This window comes from Trachypithecus francoisi, unplaced genomic scaffold, assembly GCF_009764315.1.
Source record: "Trachypithecus francoisi isolate TF-2019V2 unplaced genomic scaffold, Tfra_2.0 Lachesis_group15, whole genome shotgun sequence".
NCBI lineage: Eukaryota > Metazoa > Chordata > Mammalia > Primates > Cercopithecidae > Trachypithecus > Trachypithecus francoisi.
The window spans coordinates 99271973-99298571 of NW_022681460.1; the positions used below are offsets into that span (position 1 = coordinate 99271973).

The window sequence follows — 26599 nt, forward strand, 5'->3', positions numbered from 1 at the left end:
TTTTTTTTTTTTTTAAGTGGTGCATACAAAAGACTTAGAAAAAAAGATGATTTAGGAGCGAAATATCAGGATGACTCTAATTTATTTTTTATTCATTCATTCATTTATTTATTTAGAGACAGCGTCTCGCTATGTCACCCACAATTGAGTACAGTGGTGCGACTGCCGCTCTCTGCAGCCTCCAGCTCCTGGTCTAGAGCAATCCTCCCACCTCAGCCTCCCGTGTAGCTGGGATTTTGGGTGCAAGCCATTGTGACTAGCTAATTTTTTTTATTTTTTGTTTTTGTAGAGACAGAGTCTCCCTATGTTGCCCAAGCTGGTCTTGAACCCCTGGGCTCAAGCAATCCTCCCACCTTGGCCTCCCAAAGTCTTGGGATTACAGGCACGAGCCATCGTGCCCCGCCAACTTTTTAAAATTTTAAATTAAAAAAGGCTGATATGGGCCAGGCATGGTAGCTCATGTCTATACTCCTAGCACTTTGGGAGGCCGAGGTGGGAGGACTTTGTGAGCCCAGGAGTTCAAGACCAGCCTGGGCAACATAGGGAGACTATCTCTACAAAAAGTAAAATTAAAAAAATTAGCTAGTCATAATGGCTCACACCTGTAGTCCCAGCTACTCAGGAGGCTGAGGTGGGAGGACTGCTCAAGGCCAAGAGGTGGAGGCTGCAGAGAGCCGTGATTGTGTCACTGCACTCCAGCCTAGGCAACAGAGTCAGAGCCCATTAAAAAAAAAAAAAAAAAAAGAAGGAAAAAATAAAAAATAAAAAGGCTGACATGACAAAGCATTAGCAAGCATGAAATCTGGGTGATGAGCTTACTGAGTTTTATTATACTAATCTTTCTATGTGACTCACCCAGGCTGGAGTGCAATGACACGATCTCGACGCACTGCATGGATTCAAGCAATTCTCCTGCCTCACTCTCCCAAGTAGCTGGGATTAAAGGCACGTGCTGCCCGGTTAATTTTTATATTGTTAGTGGAGACAGGGGTTCACCATGTAGGCCAGGGTGGTCTCGAACTCCTGACCTCAGGTGATCCACCTACCTTGGCCTCTGAAAATGCTAACATTACAGGCATGAGCCACCGTGCCCAGCAGACTTTTTATACCTTTTATAATATAAGGTAAAATACTTTCATCTTTTGTTCTAATTTTGAACTTACAGAAAAATTACTCAAATCATACTAAGAATTCACTCAACTCACCACTGTTAACATGTTGCCACGTTGGCAGTATCATTCTCTGTCTCTATCCACTGACACGTACACACAAACACACATACATATGCAAACACACCACCTTTTCCCGAACCATTTAAACAGTTAAAGGTCTGGCACGGTGACTCACACATGTAAACCCAGCACCTTGGGAGGCTGAGGTGGGTGGATCACCTAAGGTCAGAAGTTTGAGACTAGCCTGGACAACATAGTGAAACCCCATCTCTACTAAAAATACAAAAATTAGCTGGGTGTGGTGGCAGGTCCCTGTAATCCCAGCTACTCAGGAGGCTGAGACCAGAGAATCTCTTGAACCCAAGAGGCAGAGGTTGCAGTGAGCTGAGATCCTGCCACCGCACTCCAGCCTGGACGACAGAGCGAGACTCGTCTCATAAAAAATAAAAATAAAAATAAAAAAAACAAAGTTAACATGTCGGCTCTACATGCCTTATGCCTTTACCCCCAAAAAACTGGAGGCATCCCCTTCCAATCCAGGACATGCTGTTATTTAACTAGAGCACAATTTCCCCAAAGAAGAATGAAAGTTATTAGCATGCATCCGGTGTCCTGTAGTCATGTGCAAATTATATCAACTGTCACAGTGATGCTTTTTAACAGTAATTTGAAGAAATTACTTAAAACATCTAATTTTTTAAAAAGATGTTTGTCATTAAGACAAAGATGAGAGCGGGCATGGTGGCTCATGCCTGTAATTCCAGCATTCTGGGAGGCTGAGGCAGGAGAATCACCTGAGCTCAGGAGTTGGAGACCAGCCTGGGCAACATGATGAAACCTCATCTCTACAGAAAGTACAAAAATCTGCTGGGCACGGGGGAGCGTGACTGTAGTTCCAGCTACTCAGGAGGCTGAGGCAGGAGCATCACCTAAGCCCAGTAGAGTGGGACTGCGGTGAGCTACAATTGTGCCACTGCACTCCAGCCTTAGCCACAGACCAAAAGCCTGTCTCAAAAAAAAAAAAAAAAAAAGATGATGCATATTAGGGGCAAAAAAAGAACCTTCAAACAATCCCCAATAAGATGCTAACGATGGGCAGAAAAAGATGTACAAAAGAGAACCAGAAGGTAGCTGGACATGGTGGCTCACACCTGTAATCCCAGCACTTTGGGAGGTCGATGTGGGTGGACCACCTGAAGTCAGGAGTTCAAGAACAGCCTGGCCAACATGGCAAAACTCTGTCTCTACTAAAAATACAAAAATTAGCCAGGCGTGGTGGCGCACACCTGTAATCCCAGCTACCTGGGAGGCTGAGGCAGCAGACTCGCTTGAACCCGGGAGGTGGAGGCTGTAGTGAGCTGAGATTGACAGAGCGAGACTCCATCTCAAAAAAAAGAAAGCAGACCAGACGTAGGCATACTAAAATGGTGAAACTGGTTGCCTCTGTGTGTTTCCTACTGCTGATCTGTACATGTGGTTTTTTAACCCACATTTCCCATGGTGAGACAGTATTATTTCTCTAAGGAATTGGGGGGCAGGAGGGGGACAATGTTAAGAGTAACTATACCTAATATTTTAAAAACCCAAATCTGAAGCTAAAGCAAGAGCAGTCCAGCGTATGGCTATCCCAGGCAAAGCCTTCTGCAGAGGTGTAAGCTGCTCACGGCTCCTGTGTATATCACATTCAAGTTCACGGAACTGCCAGACAGAGTTGGTGTCTCTGAGACCACATGGCCAGCACAGGCAGATTCAAGACAACTCTGCTGAACAGAGCGAAGGAGGGAGAAGTCGGGGGGGACCTGAGCATGTTCATGTTCATGTTCATTCATTCATTCATTCATTCATTCCCCACCACCTCCCTGAGGTCTGGGGGGCCCAGCCTTACCCTGTGATCCACCAGAAGGTGATCCTGGACAGGAAGGAGGCGCTGGACTCCGGGCAAGGATTCTAGTGGAAAGAAAGCACAGGTTTGGGAGGAAGAGGGAAAGGAACGATTCAACTTTTCATCCAGGTCAGAGCTTAGCAAGGAGTAGTTAGCTGCTCACTCTTCCTTCCAGAGGACCAGCGTCAACTCCACACCATTCTGCACCCCAAAAGGATCCTCTCCTAATCCCCAGCAGAAAGAAACTCATGGCAGCTCCTCCAGTTTCAATCAACAGTGTCTACCATGTGCAACCATAATACAACATGCTATAGACCTGCCTTATCTTGTATCCCCATAACAACCCTAGGAGCTGGTGTTAACATCATCCCTACTTCACTCACTCATTCAACAAATATTTTCTGGAGCACCTACTATGTGCTAAGCATTCTACAAGGTACTACAGGGTTGCCTGATATCCCCACAGCAACCTCATGAGTGGGTGTTACTATTGTCCCCACTTTACTCATCTGGTCACTGAATATTTATTGACCACCTACTATGTGCTAGACACTCTACCAAGAGCTTATATATTTGCATTATTTTATATCCTCATGGAATTCTATAAACACGGTATTATTATTATCTCCACTTGATTCCTTCACTCATCCAACAAGTATTTTCCGAGCACTACCCTTGTGCCAAGCACCCTGCATACAAATCTAAACAAACAGAAATGACCCCTGCCTGTATGGTGCTTGTGGTCTACTGCAGCAATCATCAGTAATACCTGCCAAGATTCTCTACTATTAATAGCTGGCTCTGTTCTAAGTGCTTTACACAAACTACCTTATTTAATCTTCATCCTCACCTCACAAGATAGATGAAAGTAATTATATCATCCCTGTTTTGCAGTTAAAATAAACTGGGCCTGTAATCCCAGCACTTTGGGAGGCCAAGGCAGGTAAATCATGAGGTCAAGAGATCGAGACCATCCTAGCCAACACGGTGAAACCCCGTCTCTCCTAAAAATACAAAAATTAGCTGGGTGTGATGGCGGGCACCTGTAGTCCCAGCTACTTGGGAGGCTGAGGCAAGAGAATCACTCAAACCCAGGAGGTGGAGGCTGCAGTCAGCCGAGATTGTGCCACTGCACTCCAGCCTGGCAACAGAGCAAGACTATCTCAAAATAAAAATAAAATTAAATCTAAAAACTGGGGACCAGAGACGAAAAGATTTGTTTAAGGTCCCACAGCTAAAAGTGGTGGAGTCAGGATGTGAGCCCCAAAGAGTCAGGCTCCAGAGAGAGACATGCTTCAAATGATCACATGAACAAATGCAAAACTACAACTTCTGGGCCTTGATGTGCATCCTGAAGGGAGAGAAATATTACCAATGAGACAAAGTAAGTGCATGGGGGCTGATCTGGTATACCAAGGTCAGAGAAGGCTCCCCCGAGGAAGACAGTCAAGCTGGCACCTGAAGGGTGAGTAGAGGAGAACTAAGTAATGAGGAAAGGCAACGCATTCCCAGCAGACAGCAGTGTGTGCAAAGGCCCAGTGGCAGAAGGAAGCATGGCAGACTCCAGGAACCAAGAAAGGGCCTGAGCAGTCTACACTGGAAGCTGTGCACAGTCTACACTGCAGGCCACATATTTTGCTCTTCATTCTAAGGGCAATGGGAAGTACCGAGAGATTCTAAGCAAGCTATCGAATAACTTATTTCCCAGAGGTATGAAGATGAGCCCCAAGTCAACAACACACAGGCAAGGAAAGGGACCGACACAGAGGTCCTGGGATGACAAAGTCTGGCTTTCAACATGGATGCATCCGGGTCTCAATTCTGAAACACAAGCTTTAGCAGCAGAGGGAAGAGAGGTCACCACGCCAAATGAAAGCTTTAGCCAAGGACTCCACTCAAAGTTCCAGCCTTGTGCAGCTCTAACGTGTTTACAGAGCCAGATAAGGCGGCATACTCTCCTCAAGTGGTTTTTCCATTCAAGGCTGGGAGTGCTTTTTAAAAAATACTGTATCCTGGCTGGGTGAGGTGGCTCACGCCTGTAATCTCAGCACTTTGGGAGGCCAAGGTAGGCAGATCACTTGAGGTCAGGAGTTTGAGACCAGCCTAGGCGACATGGTGAAACCCCGTCTCTACCAAAAATACAAAAAATTAGCTGGATGTGGTGGCTCACGCCTGTAATCCCAACTACTCGGGAGGCTGAGGCAGAATTGCTTGAACCCACAAGGCAGAAGATGCAGTGAGCTGAGATCGTGCCACCGCACTCCAGCCTAGGGACCCTGTCTCAAAAAAAAATATTTTTTTTTATATAAAAAATACTGTATCCGGACCCTACCCGCACCAGGGATTCTGATTAAGTTTGTTTGGGGTGAGACTGGGGCACTGAAGCTTTTTGTTTCAAACTTCCAGATTTTTCTTGGAAAAGTGGCTGGGCAGGAAATATGCAAGGTAAGCCAAGAACATCTTGTTACACCAGACAACGAGGAAACTAAGCATGAACAGGATTGTTAAAAGGTTCAAGAGCCAAGCAGAAGTGGCCGCTGCAGGCTAAGAGAGGGACAATTTGAGCTTTGACAAGAAGAGTAAGTACAACGGGCTAAAACATATCACACATTTTTTTTTGTTTTGCTTTTTGAGATGGAGTCTCGCTCTGTCGCCCAGGCTGGAGTCCAGTGACGTGATCTTGGCTCACTGCAACCTCTGCCCCCGGGGTTCAAGTGATCCTCCTGCCTCGGCCTCCCAAGTAGCTGGGATTACAAGCGTGAGCTACCACACTGGGCTAATGTTTGTATTTTAAGTAGAGATGGGGTTTTACCATGTTGGCGAACAGGCTGGTCTCAAACTCCTGACTCAAGTGATCTGCCCACCTTGGCCTCCCAAAGTGGTGGGATTACAGGCTTGAGCCACCGTGCCTGGCCTTACCACATATGTTTATATACAGAAGTTTCATACTGACGCTGGGAATAAAGAGAAACATCTGATATTGCCAGTGAACCAGGTCATTGTTTGAAAACAGAAAAAGTGAAAAAAACCAAGTATTTTCTCCACCTTTCCCAAATGTACTCATTTGGTTCACCAGGGTCAGAGAAGGCTTCCCCAAGGAAAACAGTCATTTATTCCATCACTACAGAGTGATCAGTGATCAAAAAAATGAAGGGGAAACTCTTTTCCACAAAAAAATCCCAGCTAGGCCGGGCGCAGTGGCTCAAGCCTTTAATTCCAGCACTTTGGGAGGCCGAGACAGGCAGATCACGAGGTCAGGAGATCGAGACCATCCTGGCGAACACGGTGAAACTCCATCTCTACTAAAAAATACAAAAAAACTAGCCGGGCGAGGTGGCAGGCACCTGTAGTCCCAGCTACTCAGGAGGCTGAGGCAGGAGAATGCCATAAACCCGGGAGGCGGAGCTTGCAGTGAGCTAAGATCCGGCCACTGCACTCCAGCCTGGGCAACAGAGTGAGACTCCGTCTCAACAACAACAAAAAAAATCCCAGCTAAAACATGAATACTCATATAAGAATGAACCATTGTGCAACCACAATGGATTACTAGAATATTTGATATTAATTATTATTAAAGGTCACATATATATGTTTTTTGTCAAGACAAGGTCTGGCTTTATTGATCAGGCTGGTCTCAAACTCCTGGGCTGAAGTGATCCTCCTGCCTCAGCTTCCCAAAGTGCTGGAATTACAGGCATGAGCCATCACATGCAGCCCAACAGTTACAGTTTTAAAAATCCTTATCTTTTAGATGTTATCATTAGAGAAAGTTGAACAATGGACATCAGGAACTCTGCTATTTTTGCAGCTGTTTGAGAGCCAAACTATTGCGAAATAAAAAGTCATTAAAAATAAACAACAAAAAAAATCCATGTCCTTCAGAGATACATACTAAAATGTTCACCTATGCAATGCATGGTAAAGAGCTCATGGCAGCTGGGCGCAGTGGCTCACACTTGTAATCTCAGCACTTTGGCAGGCTGAGATGGGAGAATTGCTTTGAGTTCAGGAGTTCGAGACCAGCCTGGGCAACATGACAAGACTCCGTCTCTAAAAAAAATACAAAAATTGGCCGTGCCTGTAGTCCCAGCTACTCAAGAGGCTGAGGCGCAAGAATGGCTTGAACCCGGGAGGCAGAGGTTTCAGCGAGCTGAGATTGTGTCATCACACTCCAGCCTGGGTAACAGTGAGACACTATCTCAAAAATAAATAAAAAGAAAAAGAGCTCTTGGTAGTTCATTATCCTATGCTGTCTACTTTATGTTTCCATCATAAAAGGCTACATAAAAAGCTCCTCCAGTAATTCAAATACACAGCCAGGGCTAAGGATCAGGCTCCACTCTGGGGCTCAGAAGGGTGAAGTTCCCAGCCTTCCAGTTCACTGGAATCACCTGAGGAGTTTGTGAAGTTCAAGGGCCTAAGGCCCCACCCCAGACCAACTAAATCAGCACCTATAGGAGGAGGACCCTGACAGCCACAGATCTTTAATAAGGTCATCAGATACAGCGGGGGCATGGACTACATTCCAGACCAACTGAAGCAGAGTTCAGATCAGACCGTGGACCCGGACAGGCCTAGGTTCTAATCCCAACCCTGCTATATTCTAGCTGATGACCTTGGGCAAGTCCCTTTACCTCCAAGCCTCAGTTTTTACATCTGGAAAATGGGAGTCATTTGTCCCACTGCTTGCTCGACCTACCCCACGGGACTGCCAGGAGGGACAAGTGACATGAGGCCCATGGGACTGTGTCATAAAGCAGAATTTCTCCGACCTAAGGCGTGGAGGTAGTGGTGTTTGCTTTGTAGGCTGAGTAGAAACGCTGCATTGTAGGCTGGTTTTTCATCCGGAAGAGCTGACGCCTTCCTGCCCACTCCCAGTTGGTGGGGTGGGTTATCTGGGAATTGCAAATCCATTTCACCTGCAGCCCAAGCCCTACCCACTGTGAAAGACCGAGGTGTAGAGAGAGGAGGAAGGGGTGGGGCATGGCTGTCAATGATTCATTTATTTCTTGGGCAGGACTTGCTTATAGGCCAGGATGTGGGTGAAGTGCTGCGGATGGAGCTGCGAACGAGACAGCAAGGCCCCTGCCCCATTCAGCCCCCCGCCCTGGGGGAGATGGACAGTAAGCAAACCACGGTGCAAATAAATATATAATTATCATCAGAATTACAACCAGTGAGAACTGCAACAAAAGCAAAAGGTCATTTGAGGCCTGATTTCACCCCTCAATCACTGTTCTTAGCATGTTGTCAGGGTTGAGGTAGGCAGAGGTTTACCAACCTTTTCTGGGAAGGGCCAGCTAATAACAAGGGAACAAAGGAAAAAGAAGGCGGTGGGGGCTAGCTGGCATGGCTCAATCCCAGCTGTGCCATTTCCTCGCTGTAGGATCTCGGGTCAGTTCCTTGGTGGTGAAGATTAAATGGGATCCAACATGTTAAGTACTTACAATAGTGCCTGGCACAGAGTAACAGCTCGAGAAAGGGTAACATGAACAGCAGTAGTAATAATAATAGAAGCAGTGACAGTAGCCTCTGGCATATGGAAACATCAAACTGTACACCTTAAATATATTCCTTTTTGTTTTTGAGGCAGGGCCTCACTCTGTCACCCAGGCTGGAGCACGGTGGTGTATTCATAGCTCATTGCAGCCTCGACCTCCCAGGTTCAAGTGATCCTCCCACCTCAGGCCCCCAAGTAGCTGGGACTACAGGCGCACACCATAACACCCAGCTAATTTTTGTATTTTTTGTAGAGACAGGATTTCACTCTATTGCTTGAGCTAGTCTCGAACTCCTGAGCTCAAGTGATCCACCTGCCTCGGCCTCCCAAAGTCCAGGGATTACAGGCATCAACCACCGCACCCAACCCATACTCTATTTTTATTTGTCAATATACATCAATAAAGCTGAAGTGTCTAGGGGGAAAAAAACCCAGTGTGTTCACAATACGCCACTGTACCAAATGCTTTATATATCAGAAGCATCTATGGCCCACAGGCCAGCTATTTATGAATAAAGTTTTATTGGAACAGTCACACCCATTCATTTACATATTATAAATGAATATGGCAGCTTTTGAGCTACACAGCAGAGTTAGGGGTTGCCACAGACACTGTATGGGATACAAAGCCTAAAATATGTATCTGTCAGCCCTTTCCAGAAAAGGTTGGCTAACCTCTGCCTACCTCAACCCCCACAACATGCTAAGACACAGTGATTAAGGGGTGAAATCAGGCCTCAAATGACAGTCTTTTGTCTGCAAATCCAGTCTTCTTCAGCCTTGGCATCAACACGCAGGACAGAGACGGCCAAGGGAGGCTTGAAATGTAGCCCATGTCCAGCTTAACAAGACCCTTGAATCCTAACCTTCCCTCAGCCCAGTAAAACTGAGTCCCCAGCCACTGGTAGAAAACCTGCCCTGCAAATGCAACAAGGACACTGACAGACGGAACACTGCAGAGTTTTTTGGTTTTTGTGTTTTGAAACTGAGTCTCACTCTGTCACCCAGGCTGGAGTGCAGTGGCCCGATCTCGGCTCACTACAACCTCCACCTCCCAGGTTCAAGCAAATCTCCTGCCTCAGCCTCATGAGCAGCTGGGATTATAGGCACGTGCCACCACACCTGGCTCATTTTTGTATTTTTTGGTAGAGACGGGGGTTTCACCATGTTGGCTAGGCTGGTGTCGAACTCTTGACCTCAACTGATCCGCCTGCCTCGGTCTCACAAAGTGCTGGGATTACAGGCTTGAGCCACCGCGCAAGGCCATTGCAGTTTCTAATTTGCACACTCAAAGAGCTTTGTCAAATTCTTCTCCTCAAGCTGCCTCTCTTCTATAGATACAAACAGATAGAAACACAGATTTTCAGATTATCTCAAGTTACAGATACAGAGGCCAACACAGGGTCCCCTCTTTCACTGGCAAAAAAAAAAGGAAATAGCCTCTTTTTTTTTTTTTGAGACGGTTTCACTCTTGTCTCCCACGCTGGAGTGCAATGGTGCAATCTCAGCTCACTGCAGCTTCCGCTTCCCAGACTGAAGCGATTCTCCTGCCTCATCCTGCCGCATAGCTGGGATAGGTGCACGCCACCATGCCCGGCTAATGTTTGCATTTGTAGTAGAGATGGGGTTTTACCATGTTGGCCAGGCTGGTCTCCAACTCCTGACCTCAAGCGATCCATCCACCTCAGCCTCCCAAAGTTCTGGGATTACAGGCATGAGCCACTGCACCTGGCCTGGAAACAGCCTCTATCTGACGTGGAAGGCCTTGACGACAAAGACAACTAACTTCTGAAGCAGGTCAAGGATTGACCATCAAAAAGGAGGAAAAAAACCCATGGGGCACTAGATCATAATCCAGGGAGCATCTCATGTAACCCAAACCAAGGACAATCTTTTGACATCATACACTAGGTACAAAAAACAGAGCCACCTCCAGGGGGTTTCCCAGTCTCAGACACTGAAATACAGCAACTCCTGTCCCAGACAGCAAGAAAGCAGCTCGTCAACTGGTCCCTCCTTCATTCGACATGAAAACAATTCAGAGAAGTCCTGGCTGAAGGCGGAGGGAGGAAAGGCCTGATTCATCCTAACAGAATGATGTGTTCTTTGGCATCCACCATATTGACATCTATGTTTGCTACCATATGAGCTGCCAGAAACGCTGTGGTTTGAACCAGTTAGGTACAGCAGCCCCAGGCACTGATTCTTGGAGCGCAGGGTAGTCTGAGGACCTTGTCTGGTTCTTTCAGCATACTGGCCTGTTTGTCGGAAACTCTCTCGGGTTTTAGTTCTGATGGGTTTTCTGCTGGTTACCTTCGCTCTATGCTGCCAAAGTGGCCCCCCACAACCCCTGTGCCCAGCAGGAGGGAATGTGTACAGCAGTGTACTGCTTAGAGCAGTGGTCCTCAAACACAGCTCTGTCAGCAGCATCGGTGGCACCTGGGAACTTGCTAGGAACCACAGATGCTCGGGCCCCACCCAGACCTACTGCATCAGAAACTGTGGGGGTGGGGACCAGCGATCTGTGTTTCAAGCGTGAGAACCCAGTGGGAGGGTTCCTGACACATCACCACTCTGACCCTCGGTGTCTTCATCTGTGAAGTAGGAAGACTGATCTTCCTGCCCTGTGAGGACTAAATAATACAGTGCACCCAGCTGTTATCCTTATTAGATGGAGTCTAAATGTCCAGCAATAAGAAATTTGCCAGTATCACGTAAACATTGGTGATTTGTTTGCACTGTTGCTTACCAACTGTGCAAAATGCCTCCCTGCCCAGGACCTCCGTTTCCTCTACTGGAGCACACGTCGGAATCTTTTCCCATGCCCTTTGCCCATGAACGTGTCTGGTTTTTTTTTGTTGTTTCAAGAGACAGGGCCTCACTATGTTGACCAGATTGGTCTTAAACTATTGGCCTCAAGAAATCTTCCCTGCTAAGCCTCCCAAAGTGCCAGGACTACATGTGTGAGCCACCGCCCTGGCCCTTTTTCTGGCTTTTGATGCTGTAGTGGGCACAGGTGAATATCCTGGCTCAGCCTCCCTCTCTACCTGCCTGGGTGCCTGCAAAGGCTTTTTAAGTGCCACCAACCCCACCCCCATGTCCAGTGCATCCTCTTCCTTTCAGTCTCAGGATCTTCCAAAACCTGTCCAACCTAAGTGTGTCATTCCACCGGTGAAAAACCTTTCCTCAGCTCCCACCACAGTAAGGTTAAAATTCCAAGTCCTGGCTGGATGTGGTAGTTCACCCACCGCTGTAATCCTAGCACTTTGGGAGGCCAAGACGGGGCATCACTTGAGCTCAGGAGTTCAAGACCAGCCTGGGTAACAAAGAAACCCCATCTCTATCAAAAATAGAAAAAGGTACTTGAGCGTGGTGGCATGCAACTATGGTCCCAGCTACTCACGTCCTTATTGTGACACATAACTGCACCCTTGATCTCTGATGCTCCCTGGCTCTTGCCTCTCTTTTCACTATATCCTAGCCCTTTCAACCTAGCCAAGCAGTATTCTTTTCTTTTTCTTTCTTTTGAGATGGAGTCTTGCTCTGTCGCCCAGACTGGAGGACAGTGGCGGAATCTCGGCTCACTGCAACCTCCGCCTCCCACGTTCAAGTGATTCTCCTGCCTGAGCCTCCCGCGTAGTTGGGATTACAGACATGCAACACCACACCCAGCTAATTTTTGTATTTTCAGTAGAGACAGAGTTTCACCATGTTGGCCAGGTTGGTCTCGAGCTCCTTGTCTCAGGTGATCCGCCTGCCTCAGCCTCCCAAAGTGCTGGGATCACGAGCCACACTGCACCCAGCCTAGCCAAGCCGAATTCTAAGGGATTCCCAAACACCCACAAGCTCCCTCAACTGGACCTTTGCACATGCCGGTTGCTCTACCAGGAGCACCCTCCCAACCCTCCACCTCCAACCATATTCACCTGGCTGGAGCCTCTCATTCCTTAGACTTGAGCACCGCCTCCCCTCCCTGGATGCTAGCCCTGGGGTCCCAGGCTGAGTTAGGGACCACTCTCCCAGCCCCAACAACTCCCAGCACTTCCTTCCCTCAGAGCCCCCACTGTCCATCCTGCAGTTGTTGGTTCAACTGCCTGCCACCCACCTTCCATCTCTCCTCCGGGCAGTGTTCAAGGTCTGTTTCTTTCTAGCTCAGCCCCTGGCACACCACCTGATTATTAAATGACTGACAGCATGATGCAGAAAAGGAAAGAAAATGGAGTTTCAACGCTTGAATCAACGGTCCAAGATCAGGCATTGGTGGGTGGGGACAGAGACTGATCAGGAAGGGGCACAAGGGAACTTCCTGGGGTCTTTGCAATGTTCTGTATCTTGACAGGGGTTTAAGGTATTCCTTTACCAAGACTCATCAAATGCTAACTTGAGATTGGCAATTTCACTGTATGTAAATTTTAAACAAAAAACTCCGAACTGTAAACAGATACTGAACTCTAGCTAATGATCTGCTTGGAAGTGGCTGCGTGACAGAATACTAATATATTTCAAAATAAGTTTCGGGTATCAGAAAAACTAGATTCAGTGGCTCAGACCTGTAATCCCAGTACTTTGGGAGGCTGAGGCGGCAGGATTTTTTGAGACCAGGAGTTCAAGACCAGACCGGGCAACATAGGGAGCCCTTCATGCCTATATAAAATTTAAAAATCAGCCAAACACAGTGGTGTGCACATGCAGTGCCTAAGCTACTTGGGAGGCAGAAGTGGGAGGATCATTTGAGCCCAGGAGTTGGAGGCTGCAGTGAGTTGTGATCGCACCACTGCACTCTAGTCTGCGAGACAGAGTGAGTCCCTGTCTCAAAAACAAAAAAACAAAACAAAACTAGCTGGTTGGCTAGCTGATTAACTATCTGGTTAGACAGCCAGATATGTGACAAAGCAAGTTTAGCAAAATGTTAACTGTGGTTCTAGGGACCAAGTATATGACTGCTTACTGTAGAATTCTTTCAATTTTCTGTAGGTTTAAAAATGTTCATAGTAAAATGCTGGGGGAAAATATTACATATTGTACAGACAGCATTGAAAACCACCTCTTACCGCAAATAAGTTGAGCATTCACTGAACGTTCCAAACCAGTGATTGGCAACCCTGAACCACCTGGATATCTTGTTAAAATGATTTTGACTTGGTAGGTCTGGGATGGGGTCCGAGACCCAGCATTTCTAGCAAGCTTCCGGGGGATATCAAGCTGCTGCAACTGGTCCAAGGACCCCCGTTTTCAGTTGAGACTTAATACATGATCTGCTTTGGCCTTGATCCCCTTATCTACAAAACCCTCCTCCCTCAAACCTAAACCACAGACTCAGTGCCAATGAGATAAAAGGCAGGAGACTGGGGACGTGCTAGAGCCCTAGCAGTCTTGGTCAGCCCTGCCCAGGCTCCCAAAAGCCTCCGCAGCCCCAGAGCCAGGAGGAAGATGGGAGGAGCCCCACCAGGCAGCCAGGGCCGAAACAGACATCTGAGTCATGGAATGGGAGCAGGGCCAGCTGGGGAGGATTGGCCGACTCAGTGACTCAGCACGAAGTGGCCTGGAGCAGCCAGCCCCACCAGCTCCCACCCAGGCCCCGCCTGACCTCAGCTGCCCCAGGCCTTGGCTGATCACTCTGAGGACAGGCAACAGCTGATGGATGGCCTGCTGCTGCTCTGAGGATGGGAGAGCGGCAAGCCTGGACTCTCCCCGTCTTCCTGGCTCCACTGTGATTCAATCCCTGAGAGTGACAGGAAGACAAGCAAAGAGGGTGTCTCGCTGTCCTCCTCCTCAGATCACAGGGCTCAGGTCGGGGGCAGAGAGAGGAGGTGCAGCCAACCACAAATCGAGTTGCAACCCGTTTTCAAGAAGGAACTGCTGAGGTCCCCAAAGGAAGAGCACCAAGCCCAAAGCCACGAGTCTAGCTGATTCTCACAGGACCTGGTTCCTACCCTTCCTTGCCCCCATCTCAATTGCTAAGCTAGGCTGCTAGGTAGTTATGTGGTTATTTTGTTTGTTCGTTGTTTGAGACAGGGTCTCAGTCTGCTGCCCAGACTGGAGCAATCTCAGCTCACTGCAACCTCCGCCTCCCAGGTTCAAGCAATTATCCTGCCTTGGCCTCCCAAATAGCGGGGATCACAGGTGCACAATACCACACCCAGCTAATTTTTGTATTTTTAGTAGAGATGGGGTTTCACCATGTTGCTCAGACTGGTCTCGAACTCCTGTCCTCAGATAATCCACCTGCCTCGGCCTCCCAAAGTGATGGGTTTATAGGTGTGAGCCACCGCACCCGGCCTTGAACAAGATTTTTAAAAACTCTTAGCATCACTGAATTGCACACTTAAAATGGTTAAAATGGCGAATCTTAGGTTACATATATTTAACCCCCCAAAATGCAACATTTTAAAAAAGAAAATAAAGCTCTTGACACCATGCCAGGCCTTTAGAACATCCGTGCATACATCAGTCCCCTTCCTCTTTCTTCCTGGTGATACTAGAACAGAATGAAGGCAGAGAAGCAGCTTAATCTGATGTCTTGTGAGGCCCCATGCACACCTCACCCTTATGCAAGATGTAAGATAATGTGCCACATGTACTGAGCACCTCCCCATATAACACAACAATAAATTACCACTAAAGGCCCACCGTGTGCCAGGCTGTGTCTTAGGCACTGAGGTTACAAGGTGGATACTGCCATGTGAAGCTTCTAGCCTAACACAAAGCCATTATTTAGCCAAGACCCTGCCGTTCAGCAGTTACAACCAAGAGAAGTGACGTGATTGTGCAGAACAGCCCGTCGTGAGTTCGAATCTCTGCTCTACTATCCACATCGAGCAAGGCACTTATGTCTGCGATTCAGTTTCTCTGTAAAATGAGAAAAATAGTACCAAGTTCACCAGGACTGCTGTGAGAGTTAAGTGAGACATGCATATAAAGAACTTAGCATAGTGCTAGTTAGTACACAGCAGGCATCTAATAAATGTCGAGTCCCGTCCTTGCCTTGCATAGGAAGAAAGAATGCCTGAAACTGGGAAGGGGACAGAAAAGGAAGTTAAAAAGTCATCAGAGCTAAAGAAATGCTGAGACCAGGGGTGGACAAACTTCCTTTGTAAAGACGGTAGGTATCTTAGACTTTGTGGGTGCTACAGTCTCTGTGGCAACTACATAACTCTACCGTTGCAGCTCCAGGCACCTGTAGACACTATGTGATGAATGCGAGTGGCTGTGTTCCAATAAAACTTTATTTACAAAAACAGGCAGCAGCCCAGATTCGGCCCGTGGGCTACTGGCTAACTTCTGGTCTAAACTCTAACCTGCAAAAATGTAAATGGCACCCCCATGGGGTCCCTGAACAGGAACCCAAAGGGAAGTTCAGGCTTCCTGGACAGAGAGTGTCAGCCAAAGTGTTCTCTCCTGGACATGTGCACTAATGTCAGAAATGCAGCAGCCTGCACACCCACATTTGACACCCTGCTGGATCTCACTGCACAAGAGGCAGACCATGGCCCGGCACAGTGGCTCAAGCCTGTAATCCGAGCACTTTAGGAGGCCAAAGTGGGCGGATCACTTGAAGTTAGGAGATCAAGACCATCCTGGCCAACATGGTGAAACCCCATCTCTACTAAAAATACAAAAACTAGCTGGGCATGGTGGCACATGCCTGTAGTCCCAGCTACTCGGGAGGCTGACGCAGGAGAATCGCTTGAACCTGGGAGGCGCAAGCTGCAGAGCCAAGATCATGCCATTGCACTACAGCCTTGGCGACAGAGCGAGACTCCAAAGAGACAAACCAGTGTCTTCCACCATCTTGGAGGACCAGCAGTGACACAGGGGAGCCGGGGGAGATGAGACAGAGACAGAAAACAATGACTGGGGAGAAGAGTCAGGGTGTCCCAGCCCCCCAACAAGGCAGCCTTTTAGCCGCCAGAGCTGACAGCTTCATGCCACCCGGGGTGGCAAAGCAGATCCCAGGCCCAGGCTGCCAGAATCCCAGGAATGCAGAAAGCACAAAAAAAGGTCCAAGTTAGCTCTGTGAGTCACCCTACTACATACACGCCCAGGGGAGAAGTGAAAGGGAATTTATCCAGATTCCCAAGGGAGATCAGAAATCAGAAAGTCCCTCCTTCAAAAAGCTTCCAGAACCATCCACGGCAAGAGAGTTCTTCCCAGGCTCCCAGAGGAAGCCTAACGGGTCAGGTGATCCAAACGCTAGCTAGCCAGGCAGCCCCAACCAGACTCGGTTTACCCTCAGCAATCCAAGGTCTGCGGCCACCCGGGTAAGGTATGATTTGTTTTGTATAAATCCCAGTTCTAAAGAATGGCTCAGCCAGGCGCAGTGGCTCACACCTGTAATCCCAACACTTTGGGAGGCCGAGGCTGGTGGATCACCTGAGTTCAGGAGTTTGAGACCAGCCTGGCCAAGGTGGTGAAGCCCCATCTCTACTAAAAATACAAAAATTGGCCAGGCGCGGTGGCTCATGCCTGTAATCCCAGCACTTTGGGAGGCTGAGGCGGGTGGATCACGAGGTCAGGAGATTGAGACCATCCTGGCTAACACAGTGAAACCCCATCTCTACTAAAAATATTTTAAAAATTAGCCAGGCGTGGTGGCAGGAGCCTGTAGTCCCAGCTACTCGGGAGGCTGAGGCAGGAGAATGGCGTGAACCCGGGAGGCGGAACTTGCAGTGAGCTGAGTTAGCGCCACTGCACTCCAGCCTGAGTGACAGAGCAAGACTCAGACTCAAAAAAAAAAAAAAAATTCCAAAAATTAGTTGAGTGTGGTGGTGGGCACCTATAACCCCAGTCATTCAGGAGGTTGAAGCAGAAGAATTGCTTGAACCCAGGAGGTAGGGTTGCAGTGGGCCGAGGTCGTGCCACTGCATTCCAGCCTGGGCAACAAGAGCAAGAATCCGTCTCAAAAAAAGAAAAAAAGAAGAGCCCAACATTTGACAAACTGGGACACTTGGCTGCCACACACTCACACACACTGATACATAATACACACAACAACCACTGACTCATGAGCCCCTCCCCCTCTTCTGTGTCAGGCACCAGCCAGGGATCCAAAATGAAGTGACCCAGGTATGATCATTGCCTTTGTGAACTTTATACATATGCAAGCACACACAACACAAAGACACACTCACACACACATACTCAGACACATACATGAACTTAAGCACACAAGCACACATTCACATATAAGCACATACACGCATATACAGGCCTGTGACTACAGAGACACACGGACATGCACATGCATGCATACACACACGTACACACAGATGCACAGGAACACACACACAGACGCACGCACTTGCTCATTTCTCCAACCCAGCTCCTCTTTGGGCAAGGAAATACCAATACGGGACTCCTCAGAACATACATTAGACATGCATTTCTTTTTTCTTTTTTTTTTTTTTGAGACAGAGTCTCACTCTGTCACCCAGGTTGGAGTACAGTGGTGTGATCTCCGCTCACTGCAACCTCTGCCTCCCAGGGTCAAGTGATTCTGCTGCCTCAGCCTCCCGACTGAATTATTCTTCCCAATGCTCTCCCACCACCTGCTCCCCAACTTGGCTTACTTTTAATTACTTAATTAACAATTAAAGATGGGGAGATGGGGTCTTACTATGTTGCCCAGGCTAGTCTCAAACCCCTGGGCTCAATTGATCCTCTCGCCTTGGCCTCTCAAAGTGCTGGGATTACAAGCGTGCACCAACACGCCTGGCTAATTTTTGTATTTTTAGCAGAGATGGCATTTCACCACGCTGGCTAGGCTGGTCTCGAACTCCTGAACTCAAGTGATTTGCCTGCCTCGGATTCCCAAAGTGCTGGGATTACAGGTGTGAGCCACCACGTGGGCCTGGGACATAGGTTTCTAAAATCTCTTGCTTATCATCAACCTCCTCCTCCATACTGATGCCCACCAAGCCCTTTTATCACCCACAAGGTGAGCCTCTGCCCCTCACCGAGGGTCAGGCCAAAACCCAACAGAACCACAGAGGTAAAAAGTGCTCCCACTGCAGTCTGCCCATTACCAGCTGACTAGCCATGAATCAGCATTAAATAGGTGCTCCAAAGCCTCCCTGCCACACTCACAATAAAAGCCAAACAGCTCATCCGGCTCACAAGGGGACTGTCCCACCTCTCAGGCACCCACCATCTCTTGGCCTTCTCCTGCTGTGCTTTTTCTTGCTGTTCCCTCCACACTTCCCCACCCCAGGGCCCTCGCACTTGCTCCCCTCCGCCTGTAACACTTTTCCTCTAGGTGTTTGCTCCACCCACTCCCTCACCCCTGTAGGTCTCTGCTCACATGCAGTTTTCTGGGCAGGCCTTCCCAGATCTCTCTTATCAAAAGCTGCACATGAACCTGGGCAACACAGCAAGATCCCATCCCTGTTAAAAAAAATAAAGAAAGAAAGAATAGGCTGGGCGTGGTGACTCACGCCCGTAATCCCAGCAATTTGAGAGGCCAAGGAGAGAGGATCGATTGAGCCCAGGGGTTTGACACCAGCCTGGACAACATAGTAAGACCCCATCTCCCCATCTTTAATTATTAATTAAGTAATTACAAGTAAGACAAGTTGGGGAGCAGGTGGCGGGAGAGCATCACGAAGACTAGCTAACGGATCCTGGGCGTCATTCCTAGATGATGGGTTGATCTGTGCAGCAAATCACCATGGCACACATTTACCTATGTAACAAACCTGTACGTCCTGTACATGTACCCTGGAACTTAAAATAAAAGGTGAAGAAAGAAAAAAATTAGCCAGGCATGGTGGTGCGTGCCTGTAATTCCAGCTACTCAGAAAGCCGAGGTAGGAGGATTGCGTGAGCCCAGTAGATCAAGGCTACAGTGAGCCGAGATCACATCACTGCACTCCAGCCTGGGCAACAAAGCAAAATCCTGTCTCAAAAAAAGAAGAAAGAAAAAAATTAAGGGAAATGAATAAAGTGTTCCCTTTTGTTTTACTAGCAGAAGGGGTGGCCATCTCCACATTCCTCACTGATAAGTTTCTGTATTTACAGAATTTCTCTGAAACTGACAAAACAGACCAAAGGTCTCAAACTCAAATCCCGCAGGGCCAGGCACCTGCCACAAGTGAGGAAAGCATGCCACTGTAATACAATAGGGAGTGGTGGGGACTCCAGCAACTCCTCAGCTCTGCCCTGTGGGATTATAGGCCAAACCTGTCACAACTTCTCACTTTTCCAGAACATCTGGATCTGGACAACTAGAATTCATAAAAAATACCTGATTTGTAATTATCTGCTCACACTTTCCAAAATCACCATGCCAAGTGAGAAACCTACAGGCCTGCAAGACACAGTAGTTCATCAACAACAAAGCAGATTCTCTCCTTTGGTCCCCTAGTCACATCTAAGCCTCAGTTTTTCCATCTGTAAAGTAGGCGGGATGATAGTCCCTGTATCAGGGGTTGAGGGAGGCTGGAACGAGATCCTGGATGGATCTAAGAACTGTTAGCTGGCACTGTGTCATGCTTCTCTCTCACACTCACACACACACACGCACACACATACTTGTCTATGGTCACACTTACAGAGTCGTGGATGGTTTCCGAGAACAGGGGCGAACGATCTGAGAAACAGGACAAGACGAGCTGAATGAGTACGAGGGAAAAGTAGACGTAGAAAGTGATGTCACGAAACAGGTCCACCTGGGCGTCCTGCGTGGTGGGGAAGGAAGGAGGAAAAAGATCACATTCTGGGGCTGTGTGTGGTGGCTCACGCCTGTAATCCTAGCACTTCTGGAGGCCGAGACAGGCGGATCACCTGAGGTCAAGAGTTGGAGACCAGCCTGGTCAACATGGTGAAAGCCTGTCTCTACTAAAAATACAACAATTAGCCAGGCATGATGGCAAGCGACTGTAATCCCAGCTACTCAGGAGGCTGAGACAGGAGAATCACTTGAACCCACGAGGCGGAGGCTGCAGTGAGCTGATATCGCGCCACTGCACTGCAGCCTGTGTGACAGAGCCAGACTCCACCTCAAAAAAAAAAAAAGATCACATTCTGAGAGCAGGTAGCAGAAACCCAGAGGGCAGACAGCACCATGGAAGGTGCACCCACTCAGCTCCAGGGCCAATGCAGGCTCCCAGCTCCCCCAGGGACGTAATGGCAAAGCCGGCTCCATCACGGGTAGTCTCACTGCTCACTGATGCCTGACAGGAGGAAGACAGGGCTTGGGAGTGAAACAGAGCTGTATCAAGGCCTGGCTCTCCCATACTAGCTGTGGGATCTTGTCAACTTATTGAACCACTGTGCCTCAGTTTCCCCACCTGTAAATCACCTATGGTTCTTAACCAGGGGTGACTCTGCCTCCCAGGAAACATCTGGCAGTATGAGGGGACATCTTGTTTGTTGTAACTTGGGAGTGTTATGGTACCCAGTCAGGGGAAGCCAGGGACGCCCCTAAATGTCTACAAAGCACAGGATAGCCCCTGCAACGAAGAAGTCTCCTATCTAAAACGCTGATTAGTGCTGAGGCTGAGAAATTCTGTGCAAGTCACTGCAAGAGGTCAGGAAGAATATTCATGAAACATACATAGTCCCCTGCAAGGCACTTTGAAAACATGAACTCAATCAGCATCAGCTGCCATCACTCATGACAATATGTAGGCGCTCAATAGTCAAATGTTCAGCTTCTTTTCCTTCTTTTGCGTCATGCCAGTCTCTAATTAGCTCCAAGACGGCAGGAAGAGCAGGTTATTCTAAAAGCACACACTCCAGGTCAGGCGCAGTGCCTCACGCCTGTAATCCCAACACTTTGGGAGGCCAAGGTGGGCGGATCACAAGGTCAAGTGATCGAGACCATCCTGGCCAACATGGTGAAACCCCGTCTCTACTAAAAATACAAAAATTAGCTGGGCGTGGTGGCGCATGCCTGTAGTCCCAGCTACTAGGGAGGCTGAGGCAGGAGAATCACTTGAACACCGGAGGTGGAAGTTGCAGTGAGCCGAGATCACGCCACTGCACTCCAGCCTGGCAACAGAGCAAGACTCTGTCTCAACAACAACAAAAAAAGTGCACGCTCCTCAAAATTCCTAGGAGCAGCTCATGGCAGCCAATGTAAACAACTTCTCCAGCCAGAGCAGCAACTGATGGGACAAAGGTAATGTGAGGACAAGCCTAGTGTCCCCCAGGGAAACAGTCACTCTGCAAACACCGTTCCCGGCTCAGCTCCATCCCAGCCTGGCAGCATTTGGAGCCGCCTGTTTTGCTGTTTCCTGCTGATGGGGCCAGCCTGGCATCTGCCCACAGCTCCTGTCCTTGGAGGTCCCACGGGAGCCCCTGGGAGCAACATAGACAAATCGGGCCCTGGGGAAAGAAGGTGCTAGAAAAAAAGCTGGAGCTGACTTGGTGAAGATTTGGTGGGGTAGGGAAGTCACCAAGGGAGAAGCTAGGCGCTTGTGGTACCCATCCCCTGGTTCCCATGGCAACGCATGACTCCTACACAAGCCAGAGGGACCCAGCATCTCTCCCCGCTCAGGGCCACTGAAGGAAGATGAGGAATGAGACCGCCACTTACCTCTTTTAAGGCAGTCATAATTTTCGATCTCAGGATGGCTAGGGCACACAGTAGGGCTACCAGCCAGAAAGTGAGCATGATCCCTGAGGACTGAACTCCCTTCCTCCTCTGCAGCTGAATTAAAAAGGTAGCAAGCAGCTAAGGAGAGAAGCACACGACAGGAGTTGTTGGTTATTTTTCTTTTTTTTTTTTTTTTTTTGAGACAGAGTTTCACTCTTGTCGCCCAGGCTGGAGTGCAGTGGTGCAGTCTCAGCTCACTGCAACCTCTGACTCCCGCCTCAGCCTCCCAAGTAGCTGGGACTACAGGTGCCTGCCACCACACCTAGCTAATTTTTGTATTTTTAGTAAAGACAGGGTTTAACCATGTTGGCCAGGCTGGTTTCAAACTCCCGACCTCAGGTGATCTGCTTGCCTTGGCCTCCCAAGATTCTGGGATTACAGGCGTGAGCCACTGCTCCCAGCCACACTATTTCTTAATGGACCACGTTGGACTTCATAGGCCATAGACTCTACATCAAAACTACTCAGCTTTGTCACTGTAGTGTGAAAGTGGCCATAGACAAGATGTAAATGAATGGACATGCCTTCATGCCAATAAAACTTTATTCAAAAGAACAGAGTACCTGGAATGAAAAACAAAACCCACCTGTCCTGATGCTCAACGTTCCTCAGCCTCTGCCCCATTGCCCCTGCTCTCCGCCTCGGCCATCTCTGCTCCAGCCACACAGAACTCTCAAGTTTTCCCTTGTGACCCCCAGGACTTTACATGTGCTATTCTCCCCAGCTGGTCCTCTGCCCTCAGACCCTTCAGTTTTTTTAACAACCTGCTCATTCTCAGGCTTCAGCTCCACCATCCCTCCCTCAGAGAAGCCTGGTTATCTTCCAGACCAAACCAAGCTCCCCACCTTCACCCTCGCACAGCACTCTGCAGACGTTTACACACTTTGTGCCTTTTTGAGGAATCATCTGTTTAATGTCTGTTTGCACAGCTAGACTATGTGCTTCTGTCTCCAATGCCTGGTACAGAGTAGGCATAAAAAATTAAAAAAAAAAAAAAAATCAGCCGGGCGCAGTGGCTCATACCTGTAATCCCAGCACTTTGGGAGGCCAAGGCGGGCAGGTCACTTGAGGTCAGGAGTTTGAGACCAGCCTGACCAACTCTCTACTAAAAATACAAAACGTATCCAGGCGTGGTGGCGTGCACCTGTAGTCCCAGCTACCTGGGAAGCTGAGGCAGGAGAATCACTTGAACCTGGGAGGTGGAGGCTACAGCGAGCTGATATCACGCCACTGCATTCCAGCCTGGGTGACAGAGTGAGACTCCATCTCAAAGAAAAGAAAAAAAAAAGTGTGCTGGCTGCATCCTTTCCCATATTCCCAGTGCCTGCATATTCTGGTTCCCTTGGATATAGTCAGAATGTTTCTGATGCATTCACAGTGAGCTGTCCTCCATTCCATCTCAGAGACCTCAGGTGGACGAAGACAGGCTGAGGATCTCACAGGCCGGTTCACCTCTCGGCCAGCCCAGCTCAAAGTCCCCTGAGGGGTCAAAAGCCCCAACCCTCAGACTATCACCCCCGTGTCCCCAGGGTGACAGACAGAGGTATAAATGAACGATCCAAAGACCGGGAACGGCCAGGAATGGTGGCTCACACCTGTAATCCCACCACTTTGGGAGGCCGAGGCATGTGGATCGCCCAAGGTCGAGTTTGAGACCAGCCTGGCCAACATGGTGAAACCTCATCTCTACTAAAAATACAAAAATTAGCCAGGCGTGGTGGCGTGTGCCTGTAATCCCAGTTACTGGGGAGGCTGAGGCAGGAGAATCTCTTGAACCCAGGAGGCCGAGGTTGCAGTGAGCCAAGATCGCGCCATTGCACACCAGCCTGGGCAAGAAGAGCGAAACTCTGCCTCAAAGAAAAAACAAAAGACCAAGAACAAGGAAAGTTAAGGGAGGACGATCTACTCAAGTCAAAAATAGCTGACCAGGTTACAGTGGCTCATGCCCTTAATCCCACCACTTTAGGAGGCCAAAGCGGGGGTATCACTTGAGCCCGGGACTTTAAGACTAGCCTGGGCAACATGGAGAGACCTTGTCTCTATTATAGTGAAATTAAAAAAAAAAAAAAAAAAATCCACTCTAATACCCCACCGCCAGAACACTGAGCCCAAGACCTGAATTCAGGACAAAGCAAAGCCCTTTACTCTCTTATTCCCTCCATACATTTATGGGATGCTTACTGCATGCCAGGCACAGTGCCAGGCTCTGAGGACATGAAAGGGAATCAAACCCAGCAGGAGAGCCAGGTGTGAGGCAGAGAGAGCCCCACAGGTGCCAGGCTACACACTGCAGCCTAGACTGGAAGCTGGCCCTACCGCTTACTGACCAGATGACCTTGGGCCAGTCCTTCTCCTCTCTGTACCACAATTTGCTTATCTAATATACAATGGAAAAGGGTTAATAAATAAAGGGATTAGGACAGTTCCTGGCAGAGAGTGGACAGCACCTATGTGTGCTATATAGAATCATGGTCTGGGCCAGGCATGGTGGCTCACACCCACAATCCCAGCACTTTAGGAGGCCCAGACAGGAGGATCACTTGAGACAAGGAGTTTGAGGCCAGTCTGGGCAACATAGGGAGACCCCGTCTCTACAAAAATAACAAATTGGCCAGGGGTGGTGGCTCATGCCTGTAATCCCAGCACTCTGGGGGGCCCAGGTGGATCACCTGAGGTCGGGAGTTTGAGACCAGCCTGGCCAACATGGTGAAATCCCATCTCTACTAAGAATACAAAATTAGCCAGGTGTGGTGGCACATGCCTGTAATCCCGTCTACTCAGAAGGCTGAGGCAGGAAAATCGCTTGAACCCGGGAGGCAGAGGTTGTGGCAAGTCAACATCACGTCATTACGCTCCAGCCTGGGCAACAAGAGTGAAACTCCATCTCAGGGGAATGTTGCAGGAAGTCAGGGACCCCGAAAGGAGGGATCAGCTGAAGCCATGATAGAACACAAATTGTGAAGATTTCATGCACATTTATTAGTTCCCCAAATTATTACTTTTATAATTTCTTATGCCTGTCTGTACCGCAATCTCTGAACATAAATTGTGAAGATTTCATGGACACTTATCACTTCCCCAGTCAATACCCTTGTGATTTCCTATGCCTGTCTTTAATCTCTTAATCCCATCATCTTCGTAAGCTGAGGAGGATGTATGTCGCCTCAGGACCCTGTGATGATTGCGTTAACTGCACAAATTGTTTGTAGAGCATGTGTGCTTGAACAATATGAAATCTGGGCACCTTGAAAAAAAGAACAGGATAACAGCAATGTTCACGGAACAAGGGAGATAATCTTAAACTCTGACTGCCGGTGATCCTGGCAGAAAAGAGCCATGTTTCTCTTCTTTCAAAAGCAGAAGGAGAAATACCGCTGAATTCTTTTTCTCAGCAAGGAACACCCCTGAGAAAGAGAATGCGCCCCTGAGGGTAGGCCTCTGAAATGACCGCTTTGGGGGTGGCTGTTTTTTACGGTCAAAGACAAAGGGATGAAATAAGCCCCGGTCTCCTGTACCGCTCCCAGGCTTATCAGGATGAGGAAATTCCCGCCTAATAAAGTTTGGTCAGACCAGTTGTCTGCTCTCAAACCCTGTCTCCTGATGTTATCAATGCTAATGTGTGCCAGAAACTTTATTAGCAATTTTAATTTTGCCCCATCCTGTGATCTTGCCCTGCCTCCATTTGCTTTGTGGTATTTTATTACCTTGTGAAGCATGTGATCTCTGTGACCCACACCCTATTCATATACTTCCTCCCCTTTTGAAAATCGCTAATAAAAACTTTCTTGTTTTACAGCTCAGGAGCATCACAGAAGCTGCCGACGTGTGATGTCTCCCCCGGACACCCAGCTTTAAAATTTCTCTCTCTTGTACTCTTTCCCTTTATTTCTCAGACCAGCTGACGCTTAGGGAAATAGAAAAGAACCCACGTTGAATACTGGAGGAAGGGTTTCCCCCGATAGGGGAAAGAAAATAAAAAATAGGCCGGGCGCAGTGGCTCAAGCCTGTAATCCCAGCACTTTGGGAGGCCGAGACGGGCGGATCACGAGGTCAGGAGATCGAGACCATCCTGGCTAACACGGTGAAACCCCGTCTCTACTAAAATATACAAAAAATTAGCCGGGCGAGATGGCGGGCGCCTGTAGTCCCAGCTACTCAGGAGGCTGAGGCGAGAGAATGGCGTAAACCCGGAGGCGGAGCTTGCAGTGAGCTGAGATCCGGCCACTGCACTCCAGCCTGGGCGACAGAGCGAGACTCCGTCTCAAAAAAAAAAAAAAAAAAAAAAAAAAAAAATAAATTTAGCCGGGCATGTTGGCACATGTCTATGTTCCCAACTACTTGGGAGGCTGAGGCAGAAGGATCATTTTAGCCCAGGAGTTCAAGCCTGCAGTGAGCTGTGATCTCATGCCAGTGAAGTCCAGCCTGGGCAACAGAGTATGACTCTGACT

The 26599-nt window shown here is 48.5% G+C and overlaps 1 protein-coding gene across 2 annotated transcripts in view; it reads right to left on the reverse strand.

Moving 5' to 3' along the window:
- The window catches only part of ABCC1 (ATP binding cassette subfamily C member 1), a 193459-nt gene that overhangs the window by 107431 nt on the left and 59429 nt on the right, over positions 1–26599 (reverse strand). For both annotated transcript variants that reach the window (XR_004443005.1, XM_033235630.1), the window contains exons 4-6: positions 22092–22229; positions 20104–20229; positions 3058–3119 (exon numbers count right to left, since the gene is read on the reverse strand). Coding sequence is in view for 1 of the 2 variants with exons in the window: in XM_033235630.1 (XP_033091521.1) it covers positions 3058–3119; positions 20104–20229; positions 22092–22229 (326 nt within the window). In the remaining variant the exon portion in view is untranslated. The remainder of the gene's footprint in view (positions 1–3057; positions 3120–20103; positions 20230–22091; positions 22230–26599) is intronic.